Raw genomic sequence first — 16,905 nt, 5'->3', positions numbered from 1 at the left:
ACTACTGCCTTTGTCCTCTGCTGGTGTCTAATTACAGGGCCAATTTGCCTATACTGCCATAACTACTGCTGCCTTTGTCCTCTGCCAGTGTCTAATTACAGGGCCAATTTGCCTCTATCGCCATAACTACTGCTGCTTTGGTCATCTGCCTGTTTACTGCCGGTGTCTAATTACAAGGCCAATTTGCCTCTACCGCCATAACTACTGCTGCCTTGCTCCTCTGCCGGTGTCTAATTACAGGGCTAATTTGCCTCTACCGCCATAACTACTGCTGCCTTGCTCCTCTGCCGGTGTCTAATTACAGGGCTAATTTGCCTCTACCGCCATAACTACTGCTACCTTGCTCCTCTGCCGGTGTCTAATTACAGGGCCAATTTGCCTCTACCGCCATAACTACTGCTGCCTTGCTCCTCTGCCGGTGTCTAATTACAGGGCCAATTTGCCTCTACCGCCATAACTACTGCTGCATTGCTCCTCTGCTGGTGTCTAATTACAGGGCCAATTTGCCAATACCGCCATAACTACTGCTGCCTTGCTCCTCTGCCGGTGTCTAATTACAGGGCCAATTTGCCTCTACCGCCATAAGTACTGCTGCCTTGCTCCTCTGACTGTTCACTGCCTGTGTCTAATTACAGGGCCAATTTGCCTCTACCGCCATAACTACTGCTGTCTTGCTCCTCTGCCGGTGTCTAATTACAGGGCCAATTTGCCTCTACCGCCATAACTACTGCTGCCTTGCTCCTCTGCCGGTGTCTAATTACAGGGCCAATTTGCCTCTACCGCCATAACTACTGCTGCCTTGCTCCTCTGCCGGTGTCTAATTACAGGGCCAATTTGCCTCTACCGCCATAACTACTGCTGCCTTGCTCCTCTGCCGGTGTCTAACTACAGGGCCAATTTGCCACTACCACTTCATAACTACTGCTGGGCAATTACAGGGTCAATTAGTATCTGTGTAAGCATCGTTCCTATTCTGCTGTGTTCCGGACTTTGCCCTTACTGTTGCCCTTAAGCCTGGCTTCGTTCGGCCATACTGGTTCCTGTGACATCACCGCCTGTTGGTCCCGCTCGCCGGGTTTAAATAGCTTTCCTGGACGTGACTACCTTGCTTGTATATCTCGTCCTGTACCTGATCTGCTAGCTGGGAGTTGCACGCTGTGCTACCTCCTTCCTTCCTGCTGAATCCACCTGGATTACCTGCTGCCTACTGCCGCCTGGACCCTCTGACGGTGTCTGCCTGAAGGCTCCTTCCAGCTCTGCCTCCACCGCTCACCGCTACTACAGCACTCACGGTATGCGCTGAAGATCTCTACTGCTGTGTGCGTTCCACCTGAGAGACTATCCCTGCTACCTTCGCGGCTGGGGCCTGTTCCAGAGCAGCAATCCGATCGAGCTGCATAGGAATCGCTTGCTCCAACGCCAGAACACGATCACCCTGAAGAGGAGCTGCTTGTTCCAGCGCCGTAATCCGATTTGCCAGTCGTTGCAACTGTGCTTCTGCTGCCCCGGCGTTGTGTTCGATACGTTGCTCCAGCGTGTCCAGCTGGGTCCTAATGCCTGCCACATCCTGCCGTATCAAAGCAAGCTGCTTGCTTACACGTTTCTCCAGGGACTCTACACCTGCGGTCTCCATATTGGTGGCTTGTATATCCTGTAATGATGTATAGTAGGTTTCTATGAAGACAGTGGCTAGATGATAGAGTCACAGACACAGGTATACGTGAAAGTAGTTTGTATTAAACAAGCAGCACAGAACAGCACAGGTGCTGGCGGAGCCAGATAATGACAGCAGTGGTAACAGCAGCAGAACTCAGTCCAGTAGATAGCAAGTTGTACACCGGCACTGTGTAGATGTAAGCAGACACGGTCTGAAGAATGAAGGCAAGGACAGTCACTTAGCCCTCTCCCTTGCGGGAGGGGAATCTTCGGGCACAGTGCAGTGGCAGAGAAAGTCACTAGGTAATTGATACTGGATGTGCAAAGGTAGCAGGGATAGTCTCTCAGGTGGAACGCACACAGCAGTAGAGATCTTCAGCGCATACCGTGAGTGCTGTAGTAGCGGTGAGCGGTGGAGGCAGAGCTGGAAGGAGCCTTCAGGCAGACACCGTCAGAGGGTCCAGGCGGCAGTAGGCAGCAGGTAATCCAGGTGGATTCAGCAGGAAGGAAGGAGGTAGCACAGCGTGCAACTCCCAGCTAGCAGATCAGGTACAGGACGAGATATACAAGCAAGGTAGTCACGTCCAGGAAAGCTATTTAAACCCGGCGAGCGGGACCAACAGGCGGTGATGTCACAGGAACCAGTATGGCCGAACGAAGCCAGGCTTAAGGGCAACAGTAAGGGCAAAGTCCGGAACACAGCAGAATAGGAACGATGCTTACAATCTGTTTACTCTACAATACTCCAGGACGCCTTCTTCACTGCCAGATAACTGCCAAATAGACTCCTTTACCTGTGCCAACATGAGTCATAACAAAAAGTATGCCAATGCCAGTGAAAGGAAAGCAGCTTTAGCACTACGACAAAAACAACGCCGTGCTAATGAGACTCCTGAGGAAAAACACGATCGCCTTGAGAAGATTAAGGCTTATAAACGCCGTCGCCTCACACACGAATCCCCTAACTCTAAATCCATAAGATTAGCTGAAGAAGCCTCTGCACGCCGTCACCGCCGACAACAGACGGCCTCTTCCTCATCATTATTATTAGACTCACAACAGGATGCTTCCACATCAGCATGTGGAACAATTTACTGCTACACTTCATCCCATATGCCGTTCACTGACATAACTAATCAGCAATCTGTTTCTGCCCTATCAATACCACCATTCAATACCGATGCACAGTATGCCAATGCCAGTGAAAGGAAAGCAGCTTTAGCACTACGACAAAAACAACGCCGTGCTAATGAGACTCTTGAGGAAAAACAGCATCGACTTGACAAGATTAAGGCTTATAAACGCCGTCGTCTCACACACGAATCCCCTAACTCTAAATCTATTACATTGGCTGAAGAAGCCTCTACACGCCATCACCGCCAACAACAGACGGCTTCTTCCTCATCATTATTAGTAGACTCACAACAGGATGCTTCCACATCAGCATGTGGAACAATTTACTGCTACACTTCATCCCATATGCCGTTCACTGACATAACTAATCAGCAATCTGTTTCTGCCCTATCAATACCACCATTCAATACCGATGCACAGTATGCCAATGCCAGTGAAAGGAAAGCAGCTTTAGCACTACGACAAAAACAACGCCGTGCTAATGAGACTCCTGAGGAAAAACAGCATCGACTTGACAAGATTAAGGCTTATAAACGCCGTCGTCTCACACACGAATCCCCTAACTCTAAATCTATTACATTGGCTGAAGAAGCCTCTACACGCCATCACCGCCAACAACAGACGGCTTCTTCCTCATCATTATTAGTAGACTCACAACAGGATGCTTCCACATCAGCATGTGGAACAAGTTACTACCACACTTCATCCTATATGCCGTTCACTGACATAACTAATCAGCAATCTGTTTCTTCCCTATCAATACCACAATTAGTCAATACCAACGCACAGTTTCTTCACATACAAGCTGCAGTTAGCCCGCAGAAAGTGCAACCAAGACAAATATACGTTGGTCTCAAAACTAGGCGCACACCATCGGTTGGACATGCACTTCTACTACAACCTCACATTTTCACTAATGATGAAAATAGTATTACCGAACACAGCTGTGGTGACATGACCCATGTATGTGAGCATTGCGAAGCTTTGCATTTTGTAGCAGAGATACCTTCTGATAACAACTTTACGCTCTGCTGTCAGAAGGGTAAAGTCCATGTACCCATACTACAATATCCTGATGTCTTTACACGTTTGCTGAAAGGGCAAAGTGAATTTAGCAAAAATTTCATGGATAATATTCGAAGTATTAACAGTTCCTTTGCTTTTGCCTCCATGGGTGCAAATATTTCACCACCTCCTGGATATGGCCCATACTGTTTCCGCATACATGGCCAGATCTATCATAGAACTGAAACACTACATCCCTCAGATGACCAGCAACGCGCATTTGCCCAACTTTACATTCTCGATACCACTACCGCAAACGAACAACGCTTACGATGTAAAGAAAATCAAAAATGTCATCCTACATTGATGAACATTATTGCCCTTCAAATCCAAACTATTAATCCTTTTGTGGAAGCTTATCAAATGTTACGTGATGTGGAAGAACAAGAAAAAATTAAATCTCTACAAAACGGAACTGTCATGCCAAACATCACTATGGTTATTAAACAAGATCGTACTCAAGACCCTCGACGCTACAATAATCCCACTGTCAGTGAAGTAGCAGTCGTGTTTCAAAATGACAATGGTGAGCCACTAATGTCCACTCGCAGGATTTCAGAATACTCAAGATGGCATGGCCGCAAGAACATGTCGCCGGCGTGGACAATGTCGGGATCCAGGATGGCGCCGGCGGAAGAAGATGTCGGGGATCGTGGAGCAGCGACGATGACGGTGTGATTATGAGAGACGGAGTGAGAGAAATTGTCGTATGTGGAGTGAAAGAGTGAATGGACGTGAGTGGAGATGGTGAAAGGTGAGAGGAGTGTGTGTTGAGGCGGTGTGGTGTGTTGAGGAGGTGTGTGTGTATTGAGGGTTAACATGGCAAGAGGTGTGTCACTATCCTCTCGATGCGATAGCATCGGGCCTTAATCTACTATAATAAATGCGCTAAGCAGCTTCCGGGTTGTAACAACTTCCGTCCAGTTGTAACTGGTAACGTCACAGCACACCTCTTGCCATGTTAACCCTCAACACACCACTCCTCAACACACACTCCTCTCACCTTTCACTATCTCCACTAATGTCCACTCGCAGGATTTCAGAATACTCAAGATGGCATGGCCGCAAGAACATGTCGCCGGCGTGGACAACGTCGGGATCCAGGATGGCGCCGGCGGAAGAAGATGTCGGGGATCATGGAGCAGCGACGATGACAGTGTGAGTATGAGAGACGGAGTGAGAGAAAGGGTCGTATGTGGAGTGAAAGAGTGAGTGGAGATGGTGAAAGGTGAGAGGAGTGTGTGTTGAGGAGGTGTGTGTGTATTGAGGGTTAACATGGCAAGAGGTGTGTCACTATCCTCTCGATGCGATAGCATCGGGCCTCAATCTAGTTTGTTATAATATGCAATACAATTTAGGTATATTTTTATTTATTTTTCAATTTTTAAAATTACCAATAATATCACATACAAGGGACAAATACCACTGCACCATGACCAGACACCATATTACCATCACATAGTGACTAGTGATGAGCGAGCACTAAAATGCTTGGGTTGAGCAAATTGGAATACTCGGGTGCTCGACCCAAGCAACGACTCCAATGTAAGTCTATGGAAAAACCTAGTATTTTTACCGCGACCCACCCCGGGCGTCCTTTTAGGGTCTAAAAACATCTGAAAATGGTGGAAACAGTGCTCGAATGCCATGGGAACATCATGGGGAATGCCCCTGGAAGCATTTCTGACTCCCAGGTCACAGCTGTGAACAATGTTGTCAGAGTCTTGTGCCATTTTTACAGGCGCACCAAAAAACATACAAAACTAAACCAAAATGGATTTTCCTGGGAAATATGTTAAGGAATATCCTTTCAAGAGTAATGACTTTTATATAAGGCAAAATAATTAACCCAAAACAAAAATGCTCCTCCACCACTTGGGCTATGTTCACATGTTGCATTTTTCAACTTTAGCATTGCTTTCAGCCAAGACAAATGCATTCACTTTGTATGCATTATCATTTTAACAGTTTACAACCTTCTATGGCCATGTGGTGTGTGACACATCATCAGACACATCCTGTTTCATTTATGAAGAAGGGACTCTGAAAGTCACAAAGTCTATTTTTAGAGGGCCAGTAGTCGGCCCTCGCTATTCTTAGGGAGCCATCAGCCGGCTATGCTTTGTTGTTCCCATTATTAAACATTGGGTCTCTTATACTATTATTGCACATGCAGTGAGTGGCAGGGCTGCCCAAAATTTTGACACACCCCAACAACCCATTGAACAGACGTCATGGATGACCACATGCAACCATAGTTCCCAGTATTCATTTGATACTCCCATACTGTTTGCTTATGCTTTGAATACAAGGCCTGCCCTGCACCAAAGTTACACGCACCCCAGTAAGTCTTAGAACCCGCGTACTGGATGGCCACAGGAAAACCCGCTTCACATTATTCATTTGATACTCCCATACTGTTTGCTTATGCATTGAATGCAAGGCCTGCCCTGCACCAAAGTTACACGCACCCCAATAAGCCTTAGAACTGAGGTACTGGATGACCACATGCAATCAAAGTTCCCAGTATTCATTTGATACTCCCATACTATTTGCTCATCCATTGAATTTAAGGCCTGCCCCGCACCAAAGTTACACGCACAATAATAAGGGTATGTGCACACGTAAGCGTTTTTTTTGCGGTTTTACTAAATAAAATGCTTAAAAGAAGCATCCCATTCATTTTAATGAATTCCGCACTTTTTGTGCATATTGATGCATTTTTTTACTCGAAAAAAACGCATCGCGGAAAAAAACACAGCATGCTCATTAATTTTGCGGAAAATTCCACATTTCTAGCTATTTTCTATGAGACTCGGACCGCTCCAGAAAAAAACACATAAAAAACGCACTTTTTTTGCGCAAAAAACGCGCAGAAAAAAACACGCGTTATATGGGAAGGAGTCTGATTTTCATGCAGAAATTTTCTGCATACGTGTGCACATAATAACACAAGAAAGCCCAATCCTTTATACAGCATTAATGGCGGTAACCTGCAGTCATAGCCCGCCATAGCAATAAGTAGTTCCACTCCATAAGCATATATATATGCACAGAGAAACACAGAGTGATTGAATCCAGACCAAATTAGAAAAATATCAAACTTTATTATCACAAATAAGTACAATAAATATCCATAGCAAAATAGCACATAAATGGACGACACCAAACCCCAGGAGGGGAAGCAAAAGGGGGATAGCACATAACCTGCTGCACCAAAGAAGAGTACACCACACTCTATGAAGAGCTCAGGTGGCATGTAAAAATAGCATCACTGCCTATATTCATAAACAATCACCACCATAGTAGGTCTGAAAAGGACAGTAAGGCTGATTGCAGACGTACTTTTTGGCCCTGCGGATTTTTCCGCGCAGAATGGAAGAAAACCGCAGGTCAAATGACCTGAATTTTTCCTGCGGATTTCTTCCATTTTTCATGCGGTTTTCATGCAGTTTTTGTGCGGTTTTCCATTGCGGTCTTCCCCCTGCGGATTTGGTGACAGGGGAGATAGAAAACCGCACAAAAGAAGTAACATGCTGCGGATTTTGTACCGCAGGAAAACCGCGCGGAAAAATCCACAGCGTCTGCACAGCGTTTTTTTTTTACATTCATTTTAAAGGTACTGTACATCACAATGCGGATATGCAACATTTCTGCGCGGTAAAATCCGCTGCAAATCTGCATCGTGTGCACATGGCCTAAGTCCAAAAGGCTCGCTATATATAATAAAGAGGAGTAGCGGTAAACGGTCCCATATACAACATTATGGCACCATAGTGGCAGAAATTAGAACAGAGGGACAGCTTACATACAACACAAACCAGCAACAGAGATTGCTGCAAAAAACAATCTTCTACTAAAGCCAAAATAATAGCATAAAGAATGGTGCCTGTAGTGTAGGCGGCGCGGTGCGACAGATATGTGGCATGTTACAGCTGTGGTCGTGGCTGTTTCTCTGATCTTGGCATTATTTCCTGCTGGTGCTTTTGGTACAGTCCGCTCTCCCCGTATCTGCGCTGCAGTGGCACAGTCCTGGGGGTGGAGGCTCCTGTACAGCTGCACGGCTGTGACCCGGACCCTTGCATTACCGTGGGGCAGTGTCACTGACAGGCAGTACCCTCAGGCTGTAGGAAGCCCCCATTACAGCTGCGGACACGATGCTGTGCACACTGCGGACCTTGGTCTTAAAGGGGAGTCACACTCTGAGAGGTGTACAGGTGAGGTCACTGCTTACAGCCTGCTCTGGAGCCACTATTACCGGTAATGGACCGCTCTGACAGATCATAGATTTGCTTAATTTTGCACAAATGAAGAAAATGTAAAACTCTCTGTAATAGGGATGAAGGTAAAACACTGCAGTGTTAAAGGGGTTGTCCGGCCATAGGTTGCAAGTCTTCAGTCACTCTGTGTGACCGCAGACTTGTGAATGCTCACATTGTGCCATATCGGGATTCTCCAGTGCCAGCGGCCGGCGGGCACGTGCAATTTGCATACATGTGATTAGGGGCAAAACATAGATTCATGGGGCCACTTGGCAGAAGTTTGACTTGCCTCAACATCTCTAGCCCCCCCCCCCTCCAAAAAACAAACATCAAACCTTAATATTCGGCGGGGTCACAGAAGAGCATAGCTCACAACTTTGCAGCCCTTACAAAGTCATTTTCCTCCTATATAGTCCTCCATACAGTATCGTGGGCCCCACATACTAGTCCTCCGTGCAGTATCGTGGGCCCCACATACTAGTCCTCCGTGCAGTATCGTGGGCCCCACATACTAGTCCTCCGTGCAGTATCGTGGGCCCCACATACTAGTCCTCCGTGCAGTATCGTGGGCCCCACATACTAGTCCTCCGTGCAGTATCGTGGGCCCCACATACTAGTCCTCCGTGCAGTATCGTGGGCCCCACATACTAGTCCTCCGTGCAGTATCGTGGGCCCCACATACTAGTCCTCCGTGCAGTATCGTGGGCCCCACATACTAGTCCTCCGTGCAGTATCGTGGGCCCCACATACTAGTCCTCCGTGCAGTATCGTCGGCCCCACATACTAGTCCTCCGTGCAGTATCGTGGGCCCCACATACTAGTCCTCCGTGCAGTATCGTGGGCCCCACATACTAGTCCTCCGTGCAGTATCGTGGGCCCCACATACTAGTCCTCCGTGCAGTATCGTGGGCCCCACATACTAGTCCTCCGTGCAGTATCGTGGGCCCCACATACTAGTCCTCCGTGCAGTATCGTGGGCCCCACATACTAGTCCTCCGTGCAGTATCGTGGGCCCCACATACTAGTCCTCCTTCCAGTATCGTGGGCCCCACATACTAGTCCTCCTTCCAGTATCGTGGGCCCCACATACTAGTCCTCCTTCCAGTATCGTGGGCCCCACATACTAGTCCTCCTTCCAGTATCGTGGGCCCCACATACTAGTCCTCCTTCCAGTATCGTGGGCCCCACATACTAGTCCTCCTTCCAGTATCGTGGGCCCCACATACTAGTCCTCCTTCCAGTATCGTGGGCCCCACATACTAGTCCTCCTTCCAGTATCGTGGGCCCCACATACTAGTCCTCCTTCCAGTATCGTGGGCCCCACATACTAGTCCTCCTTCCAGTATCGTGGGCCCCACATACTAGTCCTCTGTACAGTATTATGAGCAATGCATAGTTTTCCATACAGTAATAACAATCTTTATTTTTTATATAACGCTAACATATTCCGCAGCGCTTTACAGTTTTGCACACATTATCATCACTGTCCCCGATGGGGCTCACAATCTAAATTCCCTATCAGTATGTATTTGGAATGTGGGAGGAAACCGGAGTACCCGGAGGAAACCCAAACACGGGGAGAACATACAAACTCCTTGCAGATGTTGTCAGTATTATGAGCAATGCATAGTCCTCCTTCGTACAATATTATGAACAATACATAGTCCTCCGTACAGAATTATGGGCAACTCATAATCCTCCGTACAGAATTATGGGCAACCCATAGTCCTCCATACAGAATTATGGGCAACATATAGTGCTCCATACAGTAATATGGACACCACATTGTGTTCATATATAAAAAAAAATTAATAAATACTCGCCTCTCCGAATTCCCCCTTTGCTCTGGGCTCTGCATCGTGTCGTCTGACCCTGTGCACTGCTCAATACAGAGGGCGTGCTGTAGTAGCCCTCTGCACTGAGATACCACCGAGTTCAGACGCAGAGGGGGAATGAGAAGTATGATGGGGTGGGGGGTTGTGCCATTGGAGCTGGCCCTGGGTACCCCCAACTCACGGGCCTCATAGCAGCCACGTGGTCTGCTGCCAAGAGTGATATGCCAATGCATCTGGACACATGATGATTAGACAGCCTTGCTCAATGCAACACATCTAGTCGGAATGTGGCTGGGAGTATGCAAATTGCATACTTATAGCCACATGACCTCTCGCTCCTGGTGCCGGCACTAGAGAATCCTGATGGTGCGCAATGTGAGGATTTACTAGTGTGTAAGTCACATAGTGACTGCAGACTTGCACCTTAAGACCAGGTAACTCCTTTTAAAGGAACCGGTCGCGTATCATAATATTAATTTAGGTCAAACTCAGATGTGTCGTTTTTTTTTAGTTTTTTACGTAAAAGAAAATGGACTGCTCATCATTAATGTTTGGTCATATGTCAGTTTTTACCATCAGTGTTTCATCAGATTTTCTCATATGCAGAAAAAATTCTGTGTGCTTTCTGTGACTCTTTATTTAAGACCCGTGGGCCCCGATTCATCAAGACCGGTGATTTCCTCACCGGTCTTAATGAGAAGGCTTGCTTGGAGTCAGACACTCTTGATTCATCCTCCGTGCACCAGAAATCTTTTTTAGGTTGTTTTACCCCCTTCTTTCCCCTCGAGGCCCACAGACAATGGCGTCAAATCATCAAAGCTTTTACATCAGAATTCTTTTTGCCTTTCTTAAGCCATTTTCATCTAACTCCCACTTAGTCGTTGTGGGACATAGACATTAACCCCTTACGGTATGTGCACACGTTGCGGATTTGGCCCTGTGGATTCGCTGCAGATCCACAAGAGATTTACAATACAATGCTTTTTTTATGGAAAAAAAACCGCTGTGCACATGCTGCAGAAAAATCCGCACGGAAACGCTGCAGTTTATTTTCCGCAGCAGGTCAATTCTTTGTGCGTATTCCGCAGCGTTTTAACACCCATTCCATTATAGGAATCCGCAGGTGTAAAAACGCATGCCAAATCCGCAGGAATTTCGCATAAAAAAGCGCGGATTTTGACGTACCCTTAACGACCGCCGATACGCCTTTTAACGGGGGCAGTTAAGGGTACTTATTCCAAGGCGCTGCTTTTTAACTGCACTGAGAAATAAGTGTATAGTGCCCCCCAGCGTCAGAATTTCTCCGGGGTCTCGGCTACCGGTGGGTAGCTAAGACCCCAGAGAACATGATTTGGTTTGGTTTTTACCGACCCCAGTGTTGCGATCACGTTATTCACGTAATAACTGCGACCGCAAAAAATAAAAAAAAGGTCAGATTTCCCATGTATTTCTCCTCTGATGTGATCTAGCACATCAGAGGAGAGAGAAATGGGGTCCTAGGAGCCCCCCCACCCCGGTACCAGCTGTGTCCCCTGGCCCTCGGCGTCTTCTTCCGGGAAAAAAATGGCAGTGCGCCTGCCGTGATCTGTCAGCCGGCAAGAATAGAAGATTTCATCTATTGGTTTATTTTGATCACTGTGATAGACCCCACATACTGGGTATTGGCGTACTCAGAAGAAATTGCCCAACAAACTTTGTGGTCTATTTCCTCCTGATACCCTTGTGAAAATAAAAAAGTTTGGTTCCAAAGTTATTTTTTTGTGAAAAAAGTAAAATGTTCATTTTTCCTTCCACATTGCTTTAGTTTTTGTGAAGCACCTGAAGGGTTAATAAACTTCTTGAATCTGGTTTTGAGGGGTGCAGTTTTTAGAATAGTGTCACTTTTGAGTATTTTCTGTCATATTGACCCCCCAAACTCCAAATGTGAGGTGGTCCAAATGGTTTTGTAAATTTTGTTGGAAAAATTTAATTGCTGATCACCTTTTAACCCTTATAACGTCCTAACAAAAAAAAAAAACTTGTTTCCAAAATTGTTCTGATGTAAAGTAGATGTTGGAAATGTTACTTATTAACTATTTTGTGCGATATGACTCTCTGATTTAAGGGCACAAAAATTAAGTTTGAAAATTGCAAATTTGGTGGGGGATTCTCCTATAATAGCCATTAAAGGCTGAGCAAACAGCTTTGAGCTAATATTAATAACATAGGAACCATTATGGCTATTGGCCCCTTCCCAAAATATTAACATCAGCCCCCGGCTGTCAGCTTTCCCTCAGCTGTTTAGTAGAATGAAGGGGGACCCCACAATGTTTTTTATTTTTTTATTTAAACTATTTATGATGGGTGTTCATTAAAGATTTCCCCTGACCCACTTCCTGTGGACTGAGAGTAATGAAACTTGGCACAGTTATCAGTTCTTCCCTACATAGGTGCCACCTAGGGACATATACTTCTCCCATCTATTTAAAAAAAAAACTAAACACCTTGCTTGTAGAAGTCGACAGGTTGCTCCAAAACCTACTTTGTGACTTTGGAAATTTGAGTCTCATCATCTGGGAAATGCTTGCCCTTCAAAAATAACTTCATTGTTGGAAAGAAGTGGCTGTCAGATAGTATCAAAGTTGGGTGAATAAGGGGGATGCAGTAGAATTTCAAAGCCACAGGAGCATGCTTCCATTTGGGCAACATGTGAGTTGTGAACTGGTGCATTGTCTTGCAGAAGGCGGACACCTTTGGTGAGCATGTCACTTGGTTTTGATGGATTCCTGCAATTTTTGCAGCAGTGAAGCATAGTATGCCCCAGTGATCGTGGTACCCTTTGTGAGCAGGCTGGCAGATGCAGTGGCAGACAGGAGGCACATCAAGGGTTAATAGTTTTTATTAAAACAGTGAGCTACTCCACACAGGGAGGTAGGTAAACGTGAGGTAAATAACGGGCAGTACAGGGAATACATGGGTTTGGTTGAGGGGAAATCAACGTAGGGATAACGAGTGAAACTGTTCTCAAAATAGTCACTTATGAAGCAGACGTTTTCCTGTCAGAATAGGTCCCGGAGCAGATGATGGCACCAACAGCCGTCGGCACAATGTAGATCCAGTGGGGTCCTGAAGAAGGCGATGATACATTCCCGACTGGCAACGTTGAGTCTTTGAAACGTCCCGTGGAGTCCTCAGTAAGGAGACTCCGGTGGCCAGCAGTGTATAGGCCACAGTCCTGCCAAAATTAAGCGAGGCTCGATGAATATTCACCCCCCCGGATTCAGGAAGCAGGACTCGGTTAACGTCTCAGTCTATGTCAGTTCGCACACGAGCAGCACTGACTGTTACAGAGCAATTGGCACCTCGATGTCTGGGAGCCAAACTGTACACAGCGGGCTTCTCGTCAGAGTCTCTGCGGTCCGTCTCTCTCACGGCCGGGTGTGCGCCTCTGCTGCTAACAGTCTCGAAGCAGGAGCTCTCACTCCTCAGCCACGCACTGCACCTTCCCGCCAACTCAGTCTGTTCCTGCGCCCAGCATTGACCCTGGTAACGCTTAGCCACGCCCCCTCGGACAGGAGGAAGGTCCTGCCGGCTAAAGCTTCCCCCCTCGGGAACAGGGGACGCAGCCTCATCAGTTCCGACCCCGGCACGCAGGTACCCGCGGTGCGGTCATCCCCTTTACCTCTTTGTTAGGAAATCCATCAATACTACTCCATGCTGGACACAAAATACTGTGAACATGACCTTGCCTGCTAAGGGTTGGGTACGTGCCTTCTTTGGAGGTGGTGAGTCTTAATGCTTCCATTGCACCGACTGGTCTTTAGTCTCAGGATCAGAGTGATAGACCCAGCTTTCATCCTGTGTGATCAGTCTGTTGAAAAAGTCCTCCTGGTTTCCATGGCACATCGTCAATGGAGCCTGAGAAAGGTGTGAGCAGCCGAGGATCCCAGTGAGTGGATACCTTTTGCATTTGAAGATGGTCTTGGATGATTTTTTTCCATGGACCCCACACTAATCTTGACATTTTGGGCTAGGTGGCGAATGATTACGCAGCAATTTTCCAAAATGGCAATCTCCACTTGCAGGAAGGTGTGTTCTGACAAGTCAGAAGTTGTGATCACAAGAGGGCGGGGTGGGACCGGAGTGGTGTCGGGAAGAGTTGAAGACATCGGGAGGAAAGTGTATTACTAGGGGCAGGGACCTTACATTAGTAGCACCACTCCATTACTGAAATAATAAAACAACACTGGAGTGGTGCTTTAAAACTAATATTTACTTAGAGAATAACTTGTCTTGTATGATGGGTAAATATGCTACTTATCCCTTTAAATAATGTGGATGTCCTATGTAAAAGGTACAAGCGAGTGCTACTACACTGTTCACTGCTAACTAGAACTCCCATTCATGGGTCATTAAATTGCCCAGCTTTCCACATCTGCCTCGGTATATATTAAACAAGTTGACACTTCTTTATGAAGAGTTTAGGTACGACTGCCACATACTTGATCTTGGTCAATCTACAGACACCCTTTTTGGAGAATTCCCTCTCAGAACAGACAGTAAATGTTCATGTACTTGTAAGGCTACATAACGACACTTCACCAGCGATATGTAGGAAAAGTGTGATCACTTGGGTCCAATTCATCAATTCAGATTTCTTGCATAAAAAGCTTTGAAAAGTAGCTCAGTTTTAGTGCAATTTGAAACTGTGCATAAATTTTGTGATTTTTGGCGGCCTTGTGCCATTTTCGGCCAGCTCCGACACAATTGGAACCGGGGTGGGGTGAGGGCATGGCAACCCTTTCTCGTCAAATATATGGCAAGCCTCAGCATTTATTATGTTGCAAATTTTAGTCCAGTTCCCAACTGGAGAAAGATTTGTTGTGAAGCACGCACTATACTCTATGCAGGCTCGCCAGATTTATGAAGAGGTGTGCACCTCTACATAAATCAGGAGCGTCTAACTTCAGCACGCCCCCTCATCAAATCAAGACTGGTGTGAAAAACACACACACTAGATATTGCAGACCTAGTGTCCGCAAAGAAAACCCGACAAGTCCAATGTCGCTCCCATTTTTTTTTAATATACTGTTTAACAAATAGCGGGCACTTGGAATCTTTTTTTCTCTCTCTTTTGCATGCCTGAAAACGGATGGCTCACTGATGGTAAAAGGTAAAAAATGGACCCACAGACCAAAAATGGGTGAAAATCGAATCCAGCACACTGATAAAAATGCAAAAAGTAAGAATGAGGCTGAACTGTTGAATCAGTAAAAGGTGATAATTTACCTTTCAGTGGAGGTTGATTTATGAAATTGTTGCAAGACTGAAGTAGGTGGTTCTGATAGGGGAATGTTTTGGGTTTTTCTTTCCTTTGATACACACTACTTTACTGAGCGATGGAGGTGGGTTACTGTAGAGGCTGAGAAGTTACCCCACCATTCTACAGCTCCTGTAATACAAGTGTTATCTGGCGCTTGATGTGTAAGTTATGTGGAAATATGACCTGTGCCCCCTATTTTCCAGCTGAGGTTTGCCTCCATGACTCTGGGCCAGTGACTTCAGTGTTCTTCATCTGAGGTCAGGTACAGAAGTGTTCGGAGTCCTTGTAGTTGTGAATGAAGCTTATCGGAGAGACTGACCTTTAATTGGCTTCCGCTAGGTTAAAACGGTAAACTTAGCTGTTATTTAACTTTCCCAAATCCAGAACTGCCTCCTCTTCCATGACAGGCTGCCACAGAGCTATCATGAATGGTGCTTCCATGTAGACATCATGAGCCCAGTGATTAGCTACTTAGAGTGGTTGCAGTAGTGATGTCACTACTAAACAAAAACTGGAGCAGCAGCTGAGATAAAGAACTGGACCTGGGGAGGGTGAGCAACACCGGAGTTTATGGTTATGTACAACCACTTCATTGCATTCAGAATGGTGCTTGTCACAGACTGGCCCTTTTTCTACTTGTTGAAGTAAAAATGATGACTATTAGGCCAATATTAATTCCTGGTCCCTAAGATATTCTGTGCTCTGGTTCACAATATATCACCAATGAGAGAAGGTCCTGACTTAATATGACGGGTACTGCTCTGTTCTGAATGAAGTAGTGGGATAATCCAATTGTTTTATTGAAACAACGCTTCTACGCCTTCGTCAGGTTCATAAAGAGTATTTCTGCATTTAGCCACTGCCATATACTGATGTGTTCCTTACATGTAAATGGATGGTGGGAATGACGTTACCCATTCTATGGACGCTCGCCACACAAGTTTGATTATATGCTATATGAATTTATTGCACTAGGGTGCATCCATATTTTTTTTTCTTTTTTTTCTTCTGTTCATTAGCTTAACTAACATAAAATATTTTTCTCTAGGCAACAGCTCCATTTGCTACAGGTCCCCGCCAACACGACACTACTTTATATGAATTCCGCACTTACTCTATCAAGCCGTCTATGATGAGTTCATTCATGCAGCTCACACAGGAGAATTTCCATCTGCGCACTGCTCACTCAGAGTTGGTGGGCTACTGGACCTATGAATTAGGTGGACTGAATAAGGTGTTCCACATATGGAAATATGGTATGATGCTAACTAACAAAACATAGAAGATTTGCTGCTTGATGGTATTAACCGATTATCTAACCCCATTTCAAAAAAGGTGATAAGCCTGTCACTGGGGTCCTTATTGTCTAAACATTGGCAATTGGACAATATCACCAGGGAAGCTACTTCTGTCTATACATTTCTCTTGCATGGACCCGATGGATGTGGTGGATCCACTGGAGCACTCTCTATTTTGTCTCATAGATAGAGGTTCTTATAGGGCATATGAGCAGTGGTTGTCTTAGGCAACCCATTTTAAAGTTAACGCCTTCATCCCCCAACCTGTTTTCACCTTCATGACCAGGCCAAATTTTACAATTCCGACCAGTGTCACTTTATGAAGTAGTAACTCTGGAACGCTGCAATGTATC

The 16,905-nt window shown here is 46.0% G+C and overlaps 1 protein-coding gene across 3 annotated transcripts in view; it reads left to right on the top strand.

Moving 5' to 3' along the window:
• Positions 1–7,771: 7,771 nt before the first annotated feature.
• The window catches only part of NIPSNAP3A (nipsnap homolog 3A), a 48,049-nt gene continuing 38,915 nt past the window's right edge, over positions 7,772–16,905 (top strand). Inside the window, exons 1-2 of one of the 3 annotated variants that reach the window (XM_073542689.1) lie at positions 7,875–8,072; positions 16,303–16,510. In XM_073542689.1, coding sequence (XP_073398790.1) covers positions 8,013–8,072; positions 16,303–16,510 — 268 coding nt within the window. In that variant the 5' untranslated portion in view covers positions 7,875–8,012. Of the gene's footprint in view, positions 8,116–16,302; positions 16,511–16,905 lie in introns of all 3 variants that reach the window. The other 2 variants (XM_073542690.1, XM_073542687.1) reach the window with 2 other exon arrangements.

Source organism: Dendrobates tinctorius, unplaced genomic scaffold, assembly GCF_039654945.1.
Source record: "Dendrobates tinctorius isolate UK_male_01 unplaced genomic scaffold, ASM3965494v1 ptg000128l, whole genome shotgun sequence".
In the NCBI taxonomy this organism is placed as follows: domain Eukaryota; kingdom Metazoa; phylum Chordata; class Amphibia; order Anura; family Dendrobatidae; genus Dendrobates; species Dendrobates tinctorius.
Note: the sequence above shows the minus strand (reverse complement) of the source record. Positions and strands in the feature narration are given on the sequence as shown.